Raw genomic sequence first — 24,184 nt, forward strand, 5'->3', positions numbered from 1 at the left:
GACGATATAAGCAGTGTGCATGAGAAAAATATGACTTTGTGTAATACTAAAATATAAGTAAATAGTATCGACACGACTGTATGCTTGATAGACAGAATAGAATCAATAGAAAAGATTTACTATTTTCTGCTAAAAAGACATGATAGAAACCACAGAAAAAAAAATATTGTATGCTTTATTTGATGGCCATTGTAGAATCAACAGCAAAGTTTAATTGTGATTTATTTTACGGACATGAAAAATATTCACATATACAATATTAGGTCAATGTCAGAAAAATATAAACTTTTTGTATGAGGCTGAGAAACTAGGAAGGGCTCGGTTGCCCTTCCCCAGTTTTGTGCCGAATACAAAAAAGTTTATATTTTCTGACATTGACCTAAATTATGTTGTTTTTATACTGCAACTTAAATGAATACATTGATAGCTATTTAAATTGTAACACAAATTTCATACTTATTTTCATCCCTAAATGAACCCCTGATTATGAAAAAAGAGTTCCATGATGAAATTGAAATTTTACAAAATAGAGCTTTGTTACTATATTTAGGAAATAAACACAACTTGTTGCAGTATAAAATGCTTTATTTCACGGACACGATAGAATACATAAAAAATACTCACAATGCTTTAAATTGACGAACACATCAGAATTAATATTAAAATATGTACCCTGCTTTATTTGATAGAAACAATATAATTATCACAAAAAGATTTATTATGCACTCTGTATGGTACTTATTGTTATAATTATGACATAGAAATAGCAGAGAAGACAATTACATAGATCTATATCAGGACGTCTGCATAATCATTATAAATATAGAATTTTACAAAAAAGACAAATTTACTATGGTGCTATCCAAAAGATACCAAATGTTACCAAAGATGACAATTTTGTCATAATAATGGATACACGAACTGGAACACTGCTGTTGGCAGGGGCGGATCCAGGATTTTAGAAAGGGGGGGCGTAGTATGTAATATTTGCCGAGCGGAGCTTGGCGAAAATTTTTTGGACCTTTTTTTTTGGCTACAAAACATAAAATAAGTGTAAAATGCACATTTTTAGTGACGGTTCCTAACGTGGGGTATGTATATTTTATAGTTAAAGTGCCGGTAAGCTTGGTGCCGCATTCTCCCCATTAGTTGTCTATTATAAAATGATTGAATGGATCTAAAGCTATGTACTAATATATTTGATGTGAGATTTGTCAGTAAAAAATGGACATGGAAAATTCTCGTTTGTTGTATGGTTAGTTAGCATAACCTCACAGATTACTTGTTGTAAACATGATATACGGCTATTCAATGAAGTTTATAATACGACCGACACGAACAAAGACAAAGAAGCAATTTTTATCCAAATGTTTGGTGAAATGTTTCACTCAACAAGGGAAGTGAGGGGTTCCAAATCAACCAACGGCTACGAATGAGTCTGAAAATCAAATGACAACGAAGTTGTGAATGACGGTCGACAAATGGAGACATAAAGGCCACACCCAGCAGGCAGGTTGCAGTTGGGCCTTGAAAAAAGTATTCAGTATATCAGTTCGGCGAAACAGACATTCCGGTCAGATATGGGATTTACATGCAACCCCCCCCCCCCCCTCCAAAAAAAAAGAATTTTTGTTTAAGGCAAAAATCAGGGTAAGAATTTTTTCTCTAAAATATCTCAGACTGCCCTATCAAATCAAATGGTCCGTACCTTTATTCAGCAATGTTATTAATTGGCTGGGGCGTGTGGGGTTAAACATATTTTCGTAGGTAAATAATATTGCCGTGGAACTTTTTTTTTCATGAGAGTGTAATAGAGTATTACTTTCTGTTGAGTGGAAATATGAAATAGAAGTCAATACGTTCTTGCTCAATCCTTTGTCGCTTTGAAGGCGTCATGCTTGTCATCCTCCGCCTAAGCAATGTGTTACTGTAATTTGAATTTCAAAATGACTGAGTGACGTTTCGAAAGTACAGATCAACTCCACCGTAGCGAAACATATGACTGACATAATCAATAATATATTACAGTAAATACGAGCGAAAATATCTTTATAAGTAAAGAATTGTCGCATAAAAATTAAATACACGACCGGAAAATGGCAAAGTTCACGAAGTCTAGTCTGATTCATCATTTTACAAAAAAAAAAAAAAAAAGTTCATGCAAAGGGGGGGCGTACGCCCTCTACGCCCCCTCTGGATCCGCCACTGGTTGGTATCTTACTATGATGCTACCCAATAGATACCAATTGTTACCAAAGACGACAACATTGTCATAATAATGGATATACGAACTGGATCACTGCTGTTGGTATCTGTTTGTAATCTGTAAACCTTTGGCATATTCTTATACAACTCTATCTCAATCATACTGTGTGTTACTTCAACAGAGTCGTTGTCATTTTCAATGTTTACAAGGACTGAAAAAACAATCAAAGTAATAAATAATTGATCATAATTGTGTTGTAGAAGTATATGAAATACTACTGTACTAAAAACTTATTGACTTTTAATGTTTAAAATGAAATGCAATTTTACCATGAATTTTATTATACTCGCGGTTAATTATCCTAAAATCAGTCAATTTGTTCACTTTGATGCTATACTATTATGTCTTATTTTTCAATGTGTAACGAAATTGGCTGAAAAGATTTAACTGTAACTTTGGTAGACATTGTCAAGTGTTTAGTTTATCATGAAGGCTGGACAATTCAAGCCTTTAACTGTAACTTTAGTAGACATTGTCAAGTGTTTAGTTTATCATAAGGGGTGGACAATTCAAGCCTTCAACTGTAACTTTAGTAGACATTGTCAAGTGTTTAGTTTATCATAAGGGCTGGACAATTCAAGGCTTTAACTGTAACTTTAGTAGACATTGTCAAGTATTTAGTTTATCATAAGGGGTGGACAATTCAAGCCTTTAACTGTAACTTTAGTAGACATTGTCAAGTGTTTAGTTTATCATAAGGGGTGGACAATGTAAGGCTTTAACTGTAACTTTAGTAGACATTGTCAAGTGTTTAGTTTATCATAAGGGGTGGACAATTCAAGCCTTTAACTGTAACTTTAGTAGACATTGTCAAGTGTTTAGTTTATCATAAGGGCTGGACAATTCAAGGCTTTAACTGTAACTTTAGTAGGCATTGTCAAGTGTTTAGTTTATCTTAAGGGGTGGACAATTCAATCCTTTAACTGTAACTTTAGTAGACATTGTCAAGTGTTTAGATTATCAAAAGGGCTGGACAATTCAAGGCTTTAACTGTAACTTTAGTAGACATTGTCAAGTGTTTAGATTATCAAAAGGGCTGGACAATTCAAGGCTTTAACTGTAACTTTAGTAGGCATTGTCTAGTGTTTAGATTATCAAAAGGGCTGGACAATTCAAGCCTGGTAGACATTGTCAAGTGTTTAGTTTATGATAAGGGTTAAACTGGACAATTCAAGTCAAAACCAACTTCTATCGATAATAAAGCCACGTACATAACCTTTCGGATACTGATTCATCTTGATTACAAATATCATTCAAGGCCAAATTTTACAAAAAGTAAAATTTGTAGGAATGCCTCAAGGTTCTTTTTCAGACAGCGATATATATAACACTTAATGACATTTCAGTTCTGCTACACGTAACAATCGTTGAAAATCTTTCAAGAATACAATTCAGACTTTCATGCTCAAATGTATGTCTATGCTTTTTCAGTCAACAGAAAAGGGAGTTCAAACGGAAGTCTTTCCTAAATTTACTCTGGTTTGCATACCTTTTTAGATGTTGATCCACGATCTGAGTAAAACAAATACACGGGAACATGGTCATGCCTCTTTTATGAAATGATTTTTGATTCATCAAAAAAAAATAATAAATAATAAACGATACATTTACATCTATTAACGCATTTTTTTTAGGAACTGTTTTAGTTATTTCATAAAAAACAAATCTTGTTTTTTTATAATTTTGATTTTACTTCAGCGTAATTTTGTAAATTCTCTTAACATTAAGAGCGCTTGTTAAATCCATGATATGACATTGTATGATGTGACAATAGCATAATGGTTACAATTATGGATCCGAAGAAGAATCGGAAACAGGTTTCATAGTCTCATTATATAACTTGTTTGTAATCGGCATATTTCAAACCATCCAGCAAGTATCTAAAATCGTCAGACTTTCGGAAGAAAGAACCTTTTTGCCTGAATTATTGAGTGACGTCAGACTTTCGGAAGAAAGAACCTGCATTATTGAGTGTATCACGCCCTTGCTGTAGAAAGATTTTAGAAATTTCTCGACTTTATGCACATATCATTTCCCAGTATTTTTATTCTATTAACGACATTGCAATAAAACGTAATATGAGAAAATATTATCTTTTTACGAAAGACATTATGTTTACAGATATATAAGATGTCGATACCGACTGTAATTGTGTTTAAAAGTATTCAAAAGTCTATGGTATCTATAAACCTGTTTTTTTTTCTCCTGTGTAGAGGCTACTTGCCTGGAGCTTCAGATACTTCATGGAAATGTTAATATATTTTCATGTGTAGAGGCTACTTGCCTGGAGCTTCAGATACTTCATGGAAATATTAATATATTTTCCCGTGTAGAGTTTACTTGCCTGGAGATTCAGATACTTCATGGAAATGTTAATATATTTTCCCGTGTAGAGGCTACTTGCCTGGAGCTTCAGATACTTCATGGAAATATTAATATATTTTCCCGTGTAGAGTTTACTTGCCTGGAGATTCAGATACTTCATGGAAATGTTAATATATTTTCCCGTGTAGAGTTTACTTGCCTGGAGCTTCAGATACTTCATGGAAATGTTAATATATTTTCCGGTGTAGAGGCTACTTGCCTGGAGCTTCAGATACTTCATGGAAATGTTAATATATTTTCCCGTGTAGAGGCTACTTGCCTGGAGCTTCAGATACTGCATGGAAATGTTAATATATTTTCACGTGTAGAGTTTACTTGCCTGGAGCTTCAGATACTTCATGGAAATGTTAATATATTTTCTTGTGTAGAGGCTACATGCCTGGAGCTTCAGATACTTCATGGAAATGTTAATATATTTTCCTGTGTAGAGGCTACTTGCCTGGAGCTTCAGATACTTCATGGAAATGTTAATATATTTTCCTGTGTAGAGGCTACTTGCCTGGAGCTTCAGATACTTCATGGAAATGTTAATATATTTTTACTTCTGTCGACACTTTTATTATGAAAACATTAATTTACTAGTATTGCACGACATGATAAGCTTGCTTTTATTTAAAATAACATTATACCTGTCCCATCCTTATATACATTTACTGGGAACTTCTTTGTCAGATTTCCATCGGAGATTTTATTTGAAATAAATATTAAAATCTAGAAAACAAACATAAAAGAAAACATACAGATATTATTTTAAAATGTTGTCTTTTGTAATATAAATCAATTACAAGAACTAAAAGTGAACAGGTCTGGAATATTTTTCTTGTGTTGTTTTAAGTTTGTTCTCCTTATACGATCTGTTTGTTTCCTGAAGATATTCTTTCAACTCATTCTTCACCATTTCACAATTTCAAAATTAGTGTCTGTTCAGTCTAGGAATTTATTCTATCTTATTCATACGTATAATGCAGATAATGTTTATCTATATTTTTGGCATTTTCATGTTTCATCACTGAAATGTAAAATGTTTAAGAAAATGACATTACAATGGAGGCCGGATGCGGCCAAGTTCGCGATTTCGCGCTTTCGCTGTTTGAAGTTTTCGGCTTTGAAAATCCCAAAACGCGAAAGTGGCCTCATCCGGCTTTTACATAATACTGTAGTGACGGTGTCCTTGAAATACTCCAATTTGGCAAAACTATGACATGTATATCAACGTGCTACGCGTGCTTTTAATGCATAGAACCTACGATTGTATAGTATTGTTTGTTAGGTGAGTTTTGTGTATAATTACATAACATGATTGTTTTCCTTATGATATCGTTTGGTTGCTGCCTTATTCACGTATACAATTGTTTATTTGTACCTTTGTATTTCGTTAGGTTGCTGTCTTAATTACTATACTACACACCTCACTATACGCATAATCAATACCTGGTGTTTATCACCACGAGAGAATACAAAGTAATCATCAGCTGCATACACCTCTGTTTGTTGGTCTGAGGAAAAATCCAAATCAGATCTTCTTCTAAGGAGTGACAGTTGCGAAATAAACTGTTACCAACAAAATAAGAAAGGTTCCATTTGAAACACAGAGTAAAAGGGACACTGGATCTCTAAATGAGACACATTGGAGTGGCTTTCGTATCTTTACATTACTGATGACTTAATGAGACACATTGGAGTGGTTTTCGTATCTTTACATTACCAATGACTTAATGAGACACATCGTAATGGCATTCGTATCTTTACATTACTGATGACTTAATGAGACACATTGGAGTGGCCTTCGCATCTTTACATTACTGATGACTTAATGAGACTCATTGGAGTGGCTTTCGTATCTTTACATTACTAATGACTTAATGAGACACATTGGAGTGACTTTCGTATCTTTACTTTACTGATGACTTAATGAGACACATTGGAGTGGTTTTCGTATCTTTATATTAATGATGATTTAATGATACACATTTGAGTGACTTTCGTATCTTTACATTATTGATGACTTAATGAGACATATTGGAGTGGCCTTCGTATCTGTACATTCCTGATGACTTAATGAGACATATTGGAGAGGCCTTCGTATCTTTGAATTACTGATGACTTAATGAGACACATTGGAGTGGCCTTCGCATCTTTACATTACTGATGACTTTATGAGACTCATTGGAGTGGCTTTCGTATCTTTACATTACTAATGACTCAATGAGACACATTGGAGTGACTTTCGTATCTTTACTTTACTGATGACTTAATGAGACACATTGGAGTGGTTTTCGTATCTTTATATTAATGATGATTTAATGATACACATTTGAGTGACTTTCGTATCTTTACATTATTGATGACTTAATGAGACACATTGGAGTGGCCTTCGTATCTTTACATTACTGATGACTTAATGAGACACATTGGAGTGGCCTTCGTATCTTTACATTACTGATGACCTTATGAGACACATTGGAGTGACTTTCGTATCTTTACATTACTGATGACTTAATGAGACACATTTGAGTGGCCTTCGTATCTTTACATTACTGATGACTTAATGAGACACATTGGAGTGGCCTTCGTATCTTTACATTACTGATGACCTTATGAGACACATTGGAGTGACTTTCGTATCTTTACATTACTGATGACTTAATGAGACACATTGGAGTGGCCTTCGTATCTTTACATTACTGATGACTTAATGAGACACATTGGAGTGGCCTTCGTATCTTTACATTACTGATGACTTAATGAGACACATTGGAGTGGCCTTCTCATCGACTGAATACATTGAACATAACTATGTGTACCTTCCTAATGTACATTCATATGTACCTTACTATTGTATATTCCTATGTGTATCTTACTATTTTACACTCTCGTGTGTACAATATTATTGTATATTCCTATGTGTATCATCCTATTCAGTGTACATTTCTAAGTGGACGTTCCCATTGTAAATTCCTATGTGTACCATCCTATTGTCCATTCATATGTGTTCCTTACTATTGTACATTCCTATGTGTAACTTCCTTTTATACGTGTTCATGTGCATATCACAAGTCATTAGCCTTGTCAGTGGTTATCTATTGTTATTTCATAATGTTTTTGCCATTTTGGGGAATCTGATGGTCTCTGTTTGATTTATACATAATTTGTTCAAGACTCGATAGGACGTACATGAGGTAGAGCTGGACGAGTTGTACAAATAACAGTCTATTGTTTATTACTGTATGTTGATTTTTATACTGGTATATATGTTTAAGTTGTGGATTGATGTCTCATTGATGTATAACCTATATCTCCTTATTGATTAACATATGTACCTTATATAACCGTGACTTTTGGTTGTAATGTGGCCATAAAGCTTCTCGGTTTTCTGGATCGTTTCCACCATTGAAAACTTGCTCTGTACCATAATAAATTATAGGAATACCCTAAGAAAAGATTTGAACTAAAGATAAATAAAACTAAAGTAAACATATGAATTGAAGGTTTCCTATTAGTTGAATATGTCTTCTCGCTGAGACTATACGAGTACAGAGATAACTTCGATTTTCCCATTGTAAACTTTCCATCTTAAATGTGGAAAATTCCAGCTGCACCTCTATATGGCGCATAAATCTCGTTGTTGATACAATATTGCTGGGCTTGCGTTTCCTACCACGATTTTCGTGTTTTATTTCTAAGAGGCTTAATTTTGAACCAAGGGCTTTTAATTTTTACGTTTTATTCACGAGAACTTTTCACGAGAACCATAACGGGTTCTTCAGTAGAAAAATGACTGCTTACGTTAAATGTTTATATATTTATGAAGCTGTAACATATGTCCGTTGTTAACTTTAACATCCTACCCCTGTTGAACATTCTATATGTTTACTATACCTTTATCTGCTAATATGGTATTAACTATAATATAAATCTTAAAGAGGTGCGCCATGGTAAATCGTTCTTACCTGTGATAATAAGACATATGCCAGGTTATTCATTAACAACGTTATATTTGGTGATATACTGAGAAATCTTTGAAAGTCATGGTTATCTAAAAAATTTCCAAGAACTGTTATATCTTCGAATTTCATTTTCTGAAAATACAAGAAAAAGTCACATTTTAAACAATATGCAAATGAAACAGCAACCCCACGACAAAAATAAACAAAATTCATCTAATGGTCAACTTGCAGTCTTCAACAATAAACAGGAATGTCTATCCACTAGTACAAGCTATAATTTGACACATGTCCTTTTACTTATAATTAATATTTACAATAGATCTTTAACATTGAGTTTGGGGTTTACATGACGTAGTACGTTTTACAAAAAAGAACGTGGTGCACACAAGGGGAATCGGTATCGAATGTTTTCATCAGTACAACTAGGTGGCGCAAGAACGGAAATCAATATCTAAAGATTTCAGTACCACAAGGCAATCGGTATTTAATGTTTTCATCAGTACCAAAAGGCGGCACACGTACAGAAATCGGTATCTAATGTTTTCACGAGTACCGCTAGGCGTCGAACGGACCGAAATCGGTATCTAATGTTTTCACCAGTACCACTAGGCGGCGAAAGGACGGAAATCGGTATCTAATGTTTCACAGGTACCACTAGGCGTCGAACGGGCGGAAATCGGTATCTAATGTTTTCACGAGTACCGCTAGGCGTCGAACGGACGGAAATCGGTATCTAATGTTTTCACCGGTAACACTAGGCGGCGAAAGGACGGAAATCGGTATCTAATGTTTTCGCCGGTACCACTAGGCGTCGAACGGGCGGAAATCGGTATCTAATGTTTTCACCGGTAACACTAGGCGGCGAAAGGACGGAAATCGGTGTCTAATGTTTTCGCCGGTACCACTAGGCGTCGAACGGGCGGAAATCGGTATCTAATGTTTTCACCGGTAACACTAGGCGGCGAAAGGACGGAAATCGGTATCTAATGTTTTCACCAGTACCGCTAGGCGTCGAACGGGCGGAAATCGGTATCTAATGTTTTCACCAGTAACACTAGGCGGCGAAAGGACGGAAATCGGTATCTAATGTTTTCACCGGTAACACTAGGCGGCGAAAGGACGGAAATCGGTATCTAATGTTTTCGCCGGTACCACTAGGCGGCGAAAAGACGGAAATCAGTATCTAATGTTTTCATCCGTACAACTAGGTGGCACACGCACGGAAATCAATATCTAAAGAATTCAGTACCACTAGGCGGCACACGCAAGGCAATCGGTATTAAATGTTTTCATCAGTACCAAAAGGCGGCACACGTAATGAAATCGGTATCTAATGTTTTCACCAGTACCGCTAGGCGTCGAACGGGCGGAAATCGGTATCTAATGTTTTTACCGGTACCACTAGATGGCGAAAGGACGGAAATCGGTATCTAATGTTTTCACCGGTACCACTAGGCGGCGAAAGGACGGAAATCGGTATCTAATGTTTTCACCGGTACCACTAGGCGTCGAACGGACGGAAATCGGTATCTAATGTTTTCACCGGTACCATTGGGCGGCGAAAGGACGGAAATCGGTATCTTAATGTTTTCACCGGTACCACTAGGCGGCCAAAGGACGGAAATCGGTATCTAATGTTTTCACCAGTACCGCTAGGCGTCGGACGGACGAAAATCGGTATCTAATGTTTTCACCAGTACCGCTAGGCGTCGGACGGACGGAAATCGGTATCTAATGTTTTCACCAGTACCACTAGGCGGCGAATAAAAATAAATAAATAAGCTTTATTTAGAGTCGGCAATGTATACAAACAGAGGCAACATAAGCTCTAATGAGCTTTTAACCGAACGGACGAAAATCGGTATCTAATGTTTTCACCGGTACCACTAGGCGGCAAATAATAATAAATAAATAAACTTTATTTAGAGTCGACAATGTATACAAACAGAGACAACATAAGCTCTAATGAGCTTTTAACCGAACGGACGGAAATCGGTATCTAATGTTTTCACTAGTACCGCTAGGCGTCGAACGGACGGAAATCGGTATCTAATGTTTTCACCAGTACCGCTAGGCGTCGAACGGACGTAAATCGGTTTCTAATGTTTTCACCAGTACCGCTAGGCGTCGGACGGACGGAAATCGGTATCTAATGTTTTCACCAGTACCGCTAGGCGTCGAACGGACGGAAATCGGTATCTAATGTTTTCACCAGTACCGCTAGGCGTCGAACGGACGGAAATCGGTATCTAATGTTTTCACCAGTACCGCTAGGCGTCGAACGGACGGAAATTGGTATCTAATGTTTTCACCAGTACCGCTAGGCGTCGAACGGACGGAAATCGGTATCTGATGTTTTCATCAGTACCACTAGGTGGCGCAAGCACGGAAACCGGTATCTTATGTTTTCATCAGTACCACTAGGTGGCGCAAGCACGGAAATCGGTATCTGATGTTTTCATTTGTACCACTAGCCGGTTCCTTTCTATCACCGAGAATACCATTTACCATGTAGCCTCACTGGCGTAATTAAAATTATACGTTTCAGGCAGATTTTCATTCATGAAAATACAATTGCACTCAATCTGAGGTTGAAGCTCTTTTACGAAAAGTCTGAATAAGGTTAGACAATAAGTATAAAATAAGGAGATGACATGATTGCCAATGATAAAAGTATCCAACATAGTCCAAATGAAGCAGATTTAAGCAACTCTGTATAGGCCTCCAACAATGAACAAAAGCTATACCGTACAGTTAACTATACAAGAGGCTATCAAGAGCCTGAATCGCTCACCTGTATTTCAGAGGAGAAGATTTTCAAATGTTAGCAAACTGGATGAACAAATTGTGTAAAATTGTCTTTAAAGGGCAATAACTCCTTAAGGGGTCAATTGACAATTATGGTCATATTAACTTTTTTGTAGATCTTACTTTGCTGAACATTATTGCTGCTTACAGTTTATATATATCTATAATAATTTTCAAAATAATAACAAAAAACTGCAAAATTTTGTTAAAACTACAAATTCGGTGGCAGCAACCCACTGTTTGACCAATTGAACAATTTTGCCCCTGTCAGATTTGCTCTAAAAGCTTTAGTTTTTGAGATATAAGCCAAAAACTGCATTTGACCCCTATGTTCTATTTTAAGCCATGGCGGCCATGTTTGTCGATGGATCAAAATTTCGGATATAATTTATAAACTAGATACCCTAAGGAACATTTAGTTAAAGTTTGAAGGTATTTGGCCCAGTAGTTTCAGAGGAGAAGATTTTTGAAATAAATTACGACGACAGACGACGACAGACGACGGACGACGACGGACGCCAAGTGATGGCATAAGCTCACATGGGGCCCTTCGGGCCCCGGTGAGCTAAAAAGGCCCGACATTACAAAATGTGAAACATTCAAACGAAAAAAAAAACATGACCCTGATTTCCAAACCATGTGCCGTCTTTTATTTCATTGTTCGGTGTGTTTTTCCTTCACGACAAATGATCTTGATGGGCAATAGGTTTGCGTGCACGTAAAACTGGTTTTATCCCACCATGCACACTTTGGACATTTGGTGGATGTATTAGTTCAGGCTTTGAACAATTTTTTTTGTTTTTGTGCATACGGAGGAGTCGGATGTGGTAGGTGGTAATCTAAAAGAAAAATTGTTCAGGGTAGTTATACCTCTTGGTCTAATGTAGTTTGTAGAGTTTTCATTGACTGGTTCTCTGTAAACACTCTCTTCATCGTATAGTAAAGTGGGAAGTTGAGAACAGCATTTAACGGGCCTTGGTACTCAGCTGTGTACGTTATATTATCACTGCTTGCCTCTCCCAGGCAGAAAGCGTCTGCAGCGACCTGGAATTCTGACCAGAAGTCTTTTGCCACCTAATATTAAAACAAATAGTAACAGTCAACACTGATAGATAGCTAAAATCTTATTATAAGTGTGATTCACTCCTGATAGCTAGCTAAAATCTTATTATAAGTGTGATTCACTCTTTCTCCATCGGTAGATTGCGTTAGTTCTGACTGAGTAAATAAACTGGGCATTTGCACAAATGCTTAATTTCTTTTTTTCATTGTTCGTTTATTTTTTTAACATTTGAAATTTTGTCATTTCCTACAAGATAAGATAATTTTATGAAATGTAATAAGAATTGGATTATTAAGAGCCTCAATTGTAAAAAAAGAAAAACATCCGAAAGATACCAAGGGAACAAGACTGACAACGCCATGGCAAAAAAAAGGGAACAAGACTGACAACGCCATGGCAAAAAAAGGGAACAAGACTGACAACGACATGGCAAAAAAAGGGAACAAGACTGACAACGCCATGGCAAAAAAAAAAGGGAACAAAACTGACAACGCCATGACAAAAAAAGGGAACAAGACTGACAACGCCATGGCAAAAAAAGGGAACAAGACTTACAACGCCATGGCAAAAAAAAGGGAACAAAACTGACAACGCCATGACAAAAGAAGGGAACAAGACTGACAACGCCATAGCAAAATAAAGGGAACAAGACTGACTACGCCATGGCAAAAAAAGGGAACAAGACTGACAACGCCATGGCAAAAAAAAGGGAACAAAACTGACAACGCCATGACAAAAGAAGGGAACAAGACTGACAACGCCATGGCAAAATAAAGGGAACAAAACTGACAACGCCATGACAAAAAAAACGAACAAGACTGACAACGCCATGGCAAAAAAGGGAACAAGATTGACAACGCCATGGCAAAAAAGGGACTGACAATGCCATGGCAAAAAAGGGAATAAGACTGACAACGCCATGGCAAAAAGGGGAACAAGACGGACAACGCCATGGCAAAAAAAGGGAACAAGACTGACAACGCCATGGCAAAAAAGGGAACAAGACTGATAACACCATGGTAAAAAAAGGGAACAAGCAAGATTGACAACGCCATGGTAAAAATAATGAAAAGACAAACAAGTTTACAAAACATTACGCTTACAAAACTATATTGAAAACTAAAGACTGATTAACACGAACCCCATCAAAAACTGATGGTGATATCAGGTGCTTTTGAAGGGTAGGCTGACCCCCTCTACTTACGGCAACATTGGTGTCTTTCCCACTAACTTTCTACTTTCCATTATTCAATTATCTTTGCAATAACTTATCGGTACCTTGTTATGATGATTTAAATGCACGTTTATCATTAAAGTTTTAACGAGAAAAGGTTAAATGTATCATTTCTCAGCTGCTGAATACTATTTTAAGGTTCTGCACCCATTTTGTCAAGACTTCCTAAGAGTAAGATTCAGATTCCGTCCGGTTTTAAGACCTAACTTAAGCATGACCAATCGTTTAAAAAAAATAATGGAGTAATAAAACTAAAATCTCATATTATTCAGAGCTCTTTATATGAAACCTTATGAAAATGGAAGAAGACTAATATGTTAATACCTCTATATCCGGTAAACATTTTGAAGTACTTTCGGTTTTCGTGTGTTTAGTTTAATTGCTCAATCGTGGACGTAAAATAATGATGATGTCCTATGCTTCTGCCCAGTCGTGTGTCATAAATATATTTGGTTTCTGTTTGCGATCTATGAAGGGAGTTGGTTAATTAAATCTCGTGCATATTTACATTTGTGTTTGCCTTTTCAGTCAGGCTCATCGAGGTATTTTGTAGGGTACCTTTTCTGTGACTGTGCCTGATTCAACCTTATGTCTATGTGCCTACCTGTTTTACTGTGCCTATATAAAGATTTTGTCTACGAGTCTACATGTTTGACTGTGCCTGAAACAACCCTACCTCTGTGACTGTGTCTATTCTGTAACCATCGATTCCATATTTCTTTGTTAACTCGCTTATCCAATTAAGCAAGGTAGATCTGACATACTGATCTGACTGATTTAGGTCAGGAAGCTTGGCAAGACGACATAATTCAACCTACAATTTTTAAACGTAGTCTATCGATATTCAGTCAATATCTAACACGTCGAGAAATAAAACGGACAAAAATGAGAGTGAAAACAATCGCAAAAGCTGGAGTTTGCATTCTACACCTCGTTCTAATGTGTAGTTATTACATCTTTTGACTCTCATACTTCTCCTCTCTCTCATGTGTAGCTTTTACGTCTCCTGACTGATACTTCTACTTTCTGTCACGTGTAGCATTTACCTCTCCTGACTCTTATACTTCTCCTCTCTCTCACGTGTAGCTTTTACGTCTCCTGACTGATACTTCTCCTTTCTGTCACGTGTAGCATTTACCTCTCCTGACTCTTATACTTTTCCTCTCTCTCACGTGTAGCCTTTACATCTTCCGACTCTGATACTTCTCTTCTCTCTCTCACGTGTAGCATTTACCTCTACTGACTCTTATACTTGTCCTCTCTCTCACGTGTAGCCTTTATATCTTCCGACTCTGATACTTCTCCTCTCTCTCTCATATGTAGCATTTACATCTCCTCATTCTTATACTTCTCCTCTCTGTCACGCGTAGCTGTTAAATATCCTGCCTTTGATACTGTTCCTCCCACTCACGTGTATGTAGCCTTTACATCTCCCGACTCTGATACTTCTCCTCTCAGTAACGTGTAGCCTTGACATCTGTTGACTATTATACTTCTCTCTCTCACGTGTAGTATTTACATCTTCCGACTCTGATACTTCTCCTCTCTCTCTCTCTCACGTGTAGCCTTTACATCTCCTGACTGAGACTTCTCCTCTCTCTCACGTGTAGCCGTTAAATGTCCTGCCTTTGATACTGTTACTCCCTCTCACGTGAAGATTTCAAATCTCATGTCGCTGATACTGTTCTTCCCTATGACTTGCAGGTACTAAATATCGTGTCTCTTGTTCTTCCTTCTCACGTGTAGCTATTACCGGGGGGGGGGGGTAAATCTCATATATATCTCTGATATTGTTCTTAACTCTCATGTGTAGTGATTAAATCTCTTATCGTTGATACTGTTCCCCTCTCACGTATAGCTATTAAATCTCATGTCTCTGATACTGTCCGTCCCTCTCATGTGTTGCTATTAAATTTCATGTCTCTGATACTGTTCCTCCCTCTCATGTGTAGCTATTAAATCTTATGTCTCTCATACTGCTCTTCCCTCTCACGTGTAGCTTTTAAATCTCACGTCTCTCATACTGCTCCTCCCTCTTACTTGTAGATATTAAATCTCATGTATCTGATAATGTTCCTCTCTCTCACGTATAGCTATTAAATCTAATGTCTCTGATACTGTTCCCCCTTCTCATGTGTAGCTATTAAATCTCATGTCTCTGATTCTGTTCCTTCCTCTCATGTGTAGATAATGAATCTCATGTATCTGATACTATTCCCCCCCCTCACGTGTAGCTATTAAATCTCATGTCTCTCATACTGTTTCTCCCTCTTACTTGTAGCCATTAAATCTCATGTTTCTGATACTGTTCCTCCCTCTCACGTGTAGCTATTAAATCTCAATTCGCTGATACTGTTTCTCCCTCTTACGTGAAGCTATTAAATATCATGTCTATCATACTATCCTTTTCTCTCACGTGTAGCGTCTCTTATACTGTTCTCACTCTCATGTATAGCTATTAAATATCCTGTTTCTGATACTGTGCCTCCCTCTCACGTGTAGCTATTAAATCTCATGTCTCTCATACTGCTCTTCCCTCCCACGTGTAGCTTTTAAATCTCACGTCTCTCATACTGTTCCTTCCTCTTACATGTAGATATTAAATCTCATGTATCTGATACTGTTCCTCTCTCTCACGTATAGCTATTAAATCTCATATCTCTGATACTGTTCCCCCTTCTCATGATCATGTGTAGCTATTAAATCTCATCTCTCTGATTCTGTTCCTTCCTCTCATGTGTAGATAATAAATCTCATGTATCTGATACTATTTCTTACCCTCACGTGTAGCTATTAAATCTCATGTCTCTTATACTGTTTCTCTCGCTTACTTGTAGCCATTAAATCTCATGTCTCTGATACTGTTCCTCCCTCTCACGTGTAGCTATTAAATCTCAATTCTCTGATACTGTTTCTCCCTCTTACGTGTAGCTATTAAATATCATGTCTATCATACTATCCTTTTCTCTCACGTATAGCGTCTCTTATACCGTTCACCATCTCATGTGTATCTATTAAATCTCCTGTTTCTGATACTGTGCCTCCCTCTCACGTGTAGCTATTAAATCTCATGTCTCTCATACTGCTCTTCCCTCTCACGTCTCTCATACTGCTCCTTCCTCTTACTTGTAGATATTAAATCTCATGTATCTGATACTGTTCCTCTCTCCCACGTATAGCTATTACATCTCATATCTCTGATACTGTTCCCCCTTCTCATGATCATGTGTAGCTATTAAATCTCATGTCTCTGATTCTGTTCCTTCCTCTCATGTGTAGATAATAAATCTCATGTATCTGATACTATTTCTCCCCCTCACGTGTAGCTATTAAATCTCATGTCTCTGATACTGTTTCTCCCTCTTACTTGTAGATATTAAATCTCATATATCTGATACTGTTCCTCTGTCTCACGTATAGCTATTAAATCTCATGTCTCTGATACTGTTTCTCCCTCTTACGTGTAGCTATTAAAAATATCATGTCCATCATACTATCCTTTTCTCTCACGTGTAGCGTTTCTTATACTGTTCACCTTCTCATGTGTATCTATTAAATCTCCTGTTTCTGATACTGTGCCTCCTTCTCACGTGTAGCTATTACATCTCATGTCTATCATACTGCCCTTTTCTGTCACGTGTAGCTTTTATATCTTATGTCTCTCATACGTATACAGTTCCCACTCTCACGTGTAGCTATTCAATTTCATGTCTCATATACTGTTCCCCTGAATTTGTCATATCATCATTCCTTCCTTACCTCAGTTTGATTTTTCCAGTTCATTATTTCACAGAGACTGTGATAATCCTCAGATTTATTAAATGGATTAAACCCTGTAAAATTGACAAGCTGTTGTTTGTCACAATCAACGTTCCAGCAACAACCACCTGTATATCCCATGTGGTTAGCCACCCTGAAATCAAATGGGTAAGTGATCATTATCTAGTTGGTTAGCCACCCTGAAATCAGATGTGTAAGGGATCATTATCTAGTTGGTTAGCCACCCTGAAATCAGATGTGTAAGAGATCATTATCAAGTTGGTTAGCCACCCTGAAATCAGATGTGTAAGTGATCAATATCTAGGTGGTTGAATGAATGATTGAATCTTTATTGCAAAAGCATAAACATGCTATGGCAAAATTAACAACATATATTACATAATATAAAACATGAATAGACAGCAGAGAACAATAGTATAATACAATGACATATAAAGTTATGAGACTATATTAGATCGAATATTCCATGCAGCTTTTACATAATTACATAATTTGATAGTAAGAGTCTTACTAGACGCTTGTAGTATATACAACAGTTTGTGATTATTAAGCCAAGAACATTAATACTTTGGTGAAAAATGTGTTCGAACAGATCTATAAGCTAGACAAACAAGAACAAAATGGTATTCATCTTCAATAACACACATTTTACAGCATTTACATAAACGATTTTCTCTCGGAATATTATTATAACGACCAACTTCAATATTTAATTTTAATGTTCCACTACGTAACTTTGTTAACAGACAGACATTATTGCTAAAAGAAAGATATTTTTCAATACAAGAAGTTAATTTAAATCTACAATAAAAAGACAGTTTACTACATTCTTGAACAGTTGTTGACCAATTCTGCAAGTATTGATCTTTTTAGACATCCTGAAATCAGATCTGTAAGTGATCATTATCTCGATGGTTAGCCACTCTGAAATCAAGTGTGTAAGTCATCATGTCTAGTTGGTAAGCCACCCTGATATCAAATTTGTAAGTGATCATTATCTAGATGGTTAGCAACCCTGATATCAAATGTGTAAGTGATCATTGTATAGGTGGTTAGCCGCCCTGGTATCAAATGTGTAAGTGATCATTATATAGATGGCTAGCCACCCTGATATCAAATGTGTAAGTGATTATTATCTACGTGGTTAGCCACCCTGATATCGAATGTGTAAGTGGTCATGCATTATCTAGGTGCTTAGCCACCCTTACATGAAATGTGTAAGTGATCATTATCTAGGTGCTTAGCCACCATTAAATCAAATGTGTAAGTGGTCATGCATTATCTAGGTGCTTAGCCACTCTTAAATGAAATGTGTAAGTGGTCATTATCTAGGTGCTTAGCCACCATTAAATGAAATGTGTAAGTGGTCATTATCTAGGTGCTTAGCCACCATTAAATCAAATGTGTAAGTGGTCATGTATGATCTAGGTGCTTAGCCACCCTTAAATGAAATGTGTAAGTGGTCATTATCTAGGTGCTTAGCCACCCTTAAATCAAATGTGTAAGTGGTCCTTATCTAGGTGCTTAGCCACCCTTAAATCAAATGTGTAAGTGGTCATTATCTAGGTGGTTAGCCACAATTAAATCAAATGTTTAAGTGGTCATTATCTAGGTGGTTAGCCACAATTAAATCAAATGTGTAAGTGATCATTATCTAGGTGGTTATCCACAATTAAATCAAATGTGTAAGTGATCATTATCTAGGTGGTTAGCCACAATTAAATCAAATGTGTAAGTGATCATTATATAGGTGGTTATCCACAATTAAATCAAATGTGTAAGTGATCATTATCTAGGTGGTTATCCACAATTAAATCAAATGTATAAGTGGTCCTTATCTAGGTGGTTAGCCACAATTAAATCAAATGTGTAAGTGATCATTATGTAGGTGGTTAGCCACAATTAAATCAAATGTGTAAGTGATCATTATCTGGGTTGTTAGCCACAATTAAATCAAATGTGTAAGTGATCATTATCTCGGTGGTTAGCCTCAATTAGATCAAATGTGTAAGGGACCATTATAAAGGTTGTTATCAGAAATTCCAGAATAAAAGGTAAAATAAAACCAACATCTGAATATATTTTCTACCTTTTTTTCTCAGATGTTTGCACTTTGTAGTTTTAAAGATAAAATGAAAATCACAGCATCAAACCATTTCCGTCTATATAAAAAAAGGGAAATGTGGAAAGATTGCCAATGAGACAACTATTCACCAAAGTTCAAATGAAGTGGATGTAAGCAATTATAGGCAACCGTAAGGCCTTCAACAATGAGAAAACCCTATACCGTATAGTCGGCTATAAAAAATATGAAACAATTCAATTGAGAAAACCAACAACCTAATTTATAACAAAACATTAACGAAAAACAAACATAACAGATATGGACCAACGACACCCATTGAACTACAGGTTCCTACGAAAAAAAAACAACAACATATATATGTAAGACTCAGATCGACGTCCGTTCCTGAAATCGACGTCCAAATCTGATGTCATAATAAAATAAGATTCCAAATCGACGGCCAATGCATGCCCCTCTAATCTTTCTTCTTGTTATCAAATCGACGTCCATTTTTTGGCTTTTCTAATCGACGTCCTTTTTACGGACTTGCTGCAATGACATCACAACTTTATTTATTGGTGGGTTTAACCTAAAACTCAAAAAGTTGTTGAAAAGATTTTAAATCTTACATAATCCAAATGAAAATACTTTTCAACAATTGGCTGTACTTTTTTATTCTGTTTATTGTTTAAGACAGTGAATATTGCCCTCTAGATGTCACTCGATTATATTTGTTGTTGGGTTGTTGTCACCTTGTCGTATATCCACATTTATATGAATATGAAAGGAATACGACAACGTAGATCGATAGGACTCCTTTCACCAAATATTCAAAATGTGCAAGTACATGTAATATGATGTCGATGGTTGTCTTATTATCATTTTCTGATGTTTGTCCTTTTGTTTTGATAAAGATATAACTTAAGGCGAAGTGTACGTAATTGCACGCCTCTAGCGGAATTCAGGATAAAAAACGTGCGTCGTTAGTTACGCGGGTTATCTCCCCTACTCCAAGAAAGGAAAAATGGGCACATGAAAGAGAAATGACTTCGTGCGGTCTATCATGAATTCAAACAAGTATTCATGTGCTATCTCAAAACTTCAAAGAAATAATTAGAATGACTCCAATCAGAAATCTGAGTATCCTATTGTGAGTTAGTCTGACTCTATTACCACTGTTTTTGTTTTAGACACGCAGGAGCAGGTACACAATACGACTCGTGTTTATTTCAACAGAAGGTAAAAACGCCTAAACAACAAAATTATAACCAAATAAAAAATAAACCAGTGACAATTCTGCTTCTATTCGTATCAAATTCATTAAAATCAAACCAGAATTGACCCCACAATATTTTTTGAAAAACCATAGTTTTGAATGAAATGCACAGTGTACTGTAGATCCTGTAGCGTAAAATTGTAAGTAACGAATAATTATATTGCATGTGAATTTGTGTCTTGAACAAGAAAGACGTTGGCATGTCCGTTTTTATGCAATTGAAAATTTTATGATGTTTTATATTTTATTATTTATGTAAAAAGTATAAAAGATACTAAGGGGTAATCGACCACTAGTACAACATTTATAAACCGAAGAAAAAGCCAACAGCAAAAAAAACCCATCAGATTCCGTCCACAAAACATTACACACTCAGAAACTAAGAATTGTTCACTATTACATTTATCTCAGAATATGTAAAATCTATGTCATCCAAATCTCAGTTTTCAAGGTGCAGAAAATAAACAGGTGTCTTCTATTCCGTCCGCAATTTTTGGGGAAAGTAAAATCTAAATTTAGAACCATGGTTAAAACTGAAACTACACATGTATGATAAAAATAGAACTTGTTATTTTTTCTTAATTAAATTCCGATTTCGAAGGGATAGCGAAATTTGTTCTCTTTTGTTGTGCTTTTGTGTATCATTCAGCAGTAGTATAAGGTAGGGGAAGAAGGGGTAGGGGTGAAGAATAATAGTTCTACAATGTCGGGGCTTTTTATAACCCGGCGACTTTATACGGTATGGACTTTCTCATTGTTGAAGGCCGCATGATTGCCTATATATATAACAATTGCTTACATCCACATCCTTTAAGGTAGCTGGGGTGTCTAAATGTTGGACGATAGATTTTTCTTAAACTTCTGTAAGACTTCTGTGTCAATGTAATTTTAAATTTCAAAATAAAAACTGGGGATCACGGACCTTGTTTTTTCGTAATAACACATTGAAATTAACGAAATTTGGGTTATTTTATATTGTTGATATAGGGGAACCTAAAGTTTTCCTTATTGCGGAAACATTAAACGATAGAATTGGCTAAAATTCGATGAGAGAATTGCTTTTCATTAATAACTCCGAAATATCAAATAAAAATAAGGGGTCACGGGCCTTATTTTCTTGAAAAAATCCCCAAAAATTTTAAATATACTTTACGCGACACTTAATTTCTTGATAGTTCAACTTTAAACTTCAAGTTTTAGGTATTTTGTTGTATATTAAATGATACTTGGTAAAATATTTTTAAAACACAAAAAAGTTTTTGCAATTAACATGAACAGAACGGACGATCAGAAAAAGACACCCGATCTACCTTAAACGTGGCAGATAGTTGTCTCATTTGCAATCATACCACAGCTCCTTATGTTTATATTATATTAACAAAACTGCAATTCATTTGCATTATATACAGGAACAATTTGTATGGCACTATACTAGGTAAACTCGTATAGCATCGCTCTTGGTACATTCTTATAGCATTACACCAGTACATTAATTTATAGCATATCACTATGCACAAAGCTTTAGCATTACACAATACACAATGCTATAGCATTATACACAATATACGCAATGCTAAGGCTAACACTGGGAAGGATCTGTGCTACGTGAGGTTAAAACTCCGATCTGTTTTACTTAGCTAAAATTCATATGCGGGTTCTTCTTTTGACCTTATTACAGTCATAAAAATTCTCAAGATAATATGCAGATGCAGTTTTCTTATTTTTTGGGAGTCGTGCATGTGGATATTAAACAAATTATGGAACAAAAAATTATTTCCTTTTTTACTTAAAATCTCCAGCAAACATTAAATCATGCTTTGTCGTGTAGTTAAAGAAAAGGGAAAGCGATCGAGGCAGGAAATTTTTTAAATAAAATTGCAGAGTTGTGTCACGTGCACGCGTGTGAACCTGACAAAAAATGGGCTTTGTGCGCAATCCCTCGAATAGCGCCGGAAATGGTGAGGATGAAAAGATGCAGCAAATTATATTCACTTTTTTAAAATACAAACATGCAGAAATAAGATTTTAAAAAAGACGTGTATACGCGATCCCAATATTATAACCGATTATTTAAATACGTATAGAATCATTCTGTCAACGCTGTGTTTACTGGGACAATTTTAAACTTGATATTTGATTCATAATTATTAGAACATTACAATATAAAAAAAGAACATGTGGCATGATTGCCAATAAGACAACTCTCCACAAGAGTCCAAATGACACAGAAATTAACAACTATAGGTAACCGTACGGCCTTCAACAATGATCAACGCCCATAGTCAGCTATAAATACAAGCATTTCCAAAAAGAAGTGGAACCCTGTCTAATTAAAAAAAGATGGAGTTTAAGTCTATATAGTAACTTTCTTTCACTTGCAGTATATTTATTTGCCAATTTGCTTTTTTTTTGGCAGCAGAAATATCCTTAAAAAATAGTCATTTTATTTCCTTATTAATTGATTACGCTTGAGTATTTGCAATAATTAGGAAATTGGTTATACACACTCACGATTTTGTTACGACACTGTACGGTATAATAGCTTTATAGAGTAGAAATTGTGATGACGTTACAGTAGACATCAATAACGTCGCCGATTGTTTTTATTCTTTCCGCTAGAAATCAAACTTCCACAGGATATAGCTTGAAAACTAGCACGGTTGCTAGGGACTTTCTTTGCACCAATGGGTTCGTCGTTCATTTTTGAATCGCATATCGATTTTTAAAAAAATTCTGTGGAGCAACGAATTAGAAAATCTTGATAAAGTAAAAATATCTGCCGATTTTTATAATTTTCCCTATATATCCTTTGTATTTTTGGCTTATCATGCTGTTAATTTCAACAGCTTGTATCTGAAAAACGAAAACGGTTACCCCCTTATTTTATTTTATTGTCTGATGTATTTTTACAAGCAGAATCCACATGTAAAATTTAAAAAAAATTCTGTGGAGTAGTTAATTACGTACACTTCGCCTTAAAAGAAAACAATTAGTTTCTGTAAGCAGCTGTACACCAAGACAAAACTATACATATAATATAAACAAAGATCAAACTAAATAAGCGATTGAATGATATTGGGCATCGATGGGAGGAGACTCCGATCGCGGACGTCGTTTTGGTAATACATAACGTCACATTGGACGTCGATTAGAGGGTAAAAATTTGGACACTGATTTGAAAACGTAACGTCACACTGACGTCGATTAGAGACCGGACGTCGATCTGAGTCTAACATATATATATATATATGCTGTACCGTGAAAACATGCATGTATATTTCAACAGGCAGGCAGATACAGATGTTAATACTTATTCAAGATGTAATTGAATGTTGAATAAAACAGAGTATTAATAAAAAA

General features: G+C 35.9%; 1 protein-coding gene across 3 annotated transcripts in view; it reads right to left on the reverse strand.

The window, feature by feature from the left end:
• Nucleotides 1–205: 205 nt before the first annotated feature.
• The window catches only part of LOC127736782 (uncharacterized), a 31,127-nt gene continuing 7,148 nt past the window's right edge, over nt 206–24,184 (reverse strand). For all 3 annotated transcript variants that reach the window (XM_052247376.1, XM_052247377.1, XM_052247378.1), the window contains 9 exons: nt 17,463–17,616; nt 14,380–14,517; nt 12,277–12,480; nt 8,602–8,730; nt 7,972–8,082; nt 6,083–6,202; nt 5,281–5,362; nt 2,207–2,417; nt 206–932 (listed from right to left, as the gene is read on the reverse strand). In XM_052247376.1, coding sequence (XP_052103336.1) covers nt 2,221–2,417; nt 5,281–5,362; nt 6,083–6,202; nt 7,972–8,082; nt 8,602–8,730; nt 12,277–12,480; nt 14,380–14,517; nt 17,463–17,616 — 1,135 coding nt within the window. In that variant the 3' untranslated portion in view covers nt 206–932; nt 2,207–2,220. The remainder of the gene's footprint in view (nt 933–2,206; nt 2,418–5,280; nt 5,363–6,082; nt 6,203–7,971; nt 8,083–8,601; nt 8,731–12,276; nt 12,481–14,379; nt 14,518–17,462; nt 17,617–24,184) is intronic.

This window comes from Mytilus californianus, unplaced genomic scaffold, assembly GCF_021869535.1.
Source record: "Mytilus californianus isolate M0D057914Y unplaced genomic scaffold, xbMytCali1.0.p SCAF_36, whole genome shotgun sequence".
Classification (NCBI taxonomy): domain Eukaryota; kingdom Metazoa; phylum Mollusca; class Bivalvia; order Mytilida; family Mytilidae; genus Mytilus; species Mytilus californianus.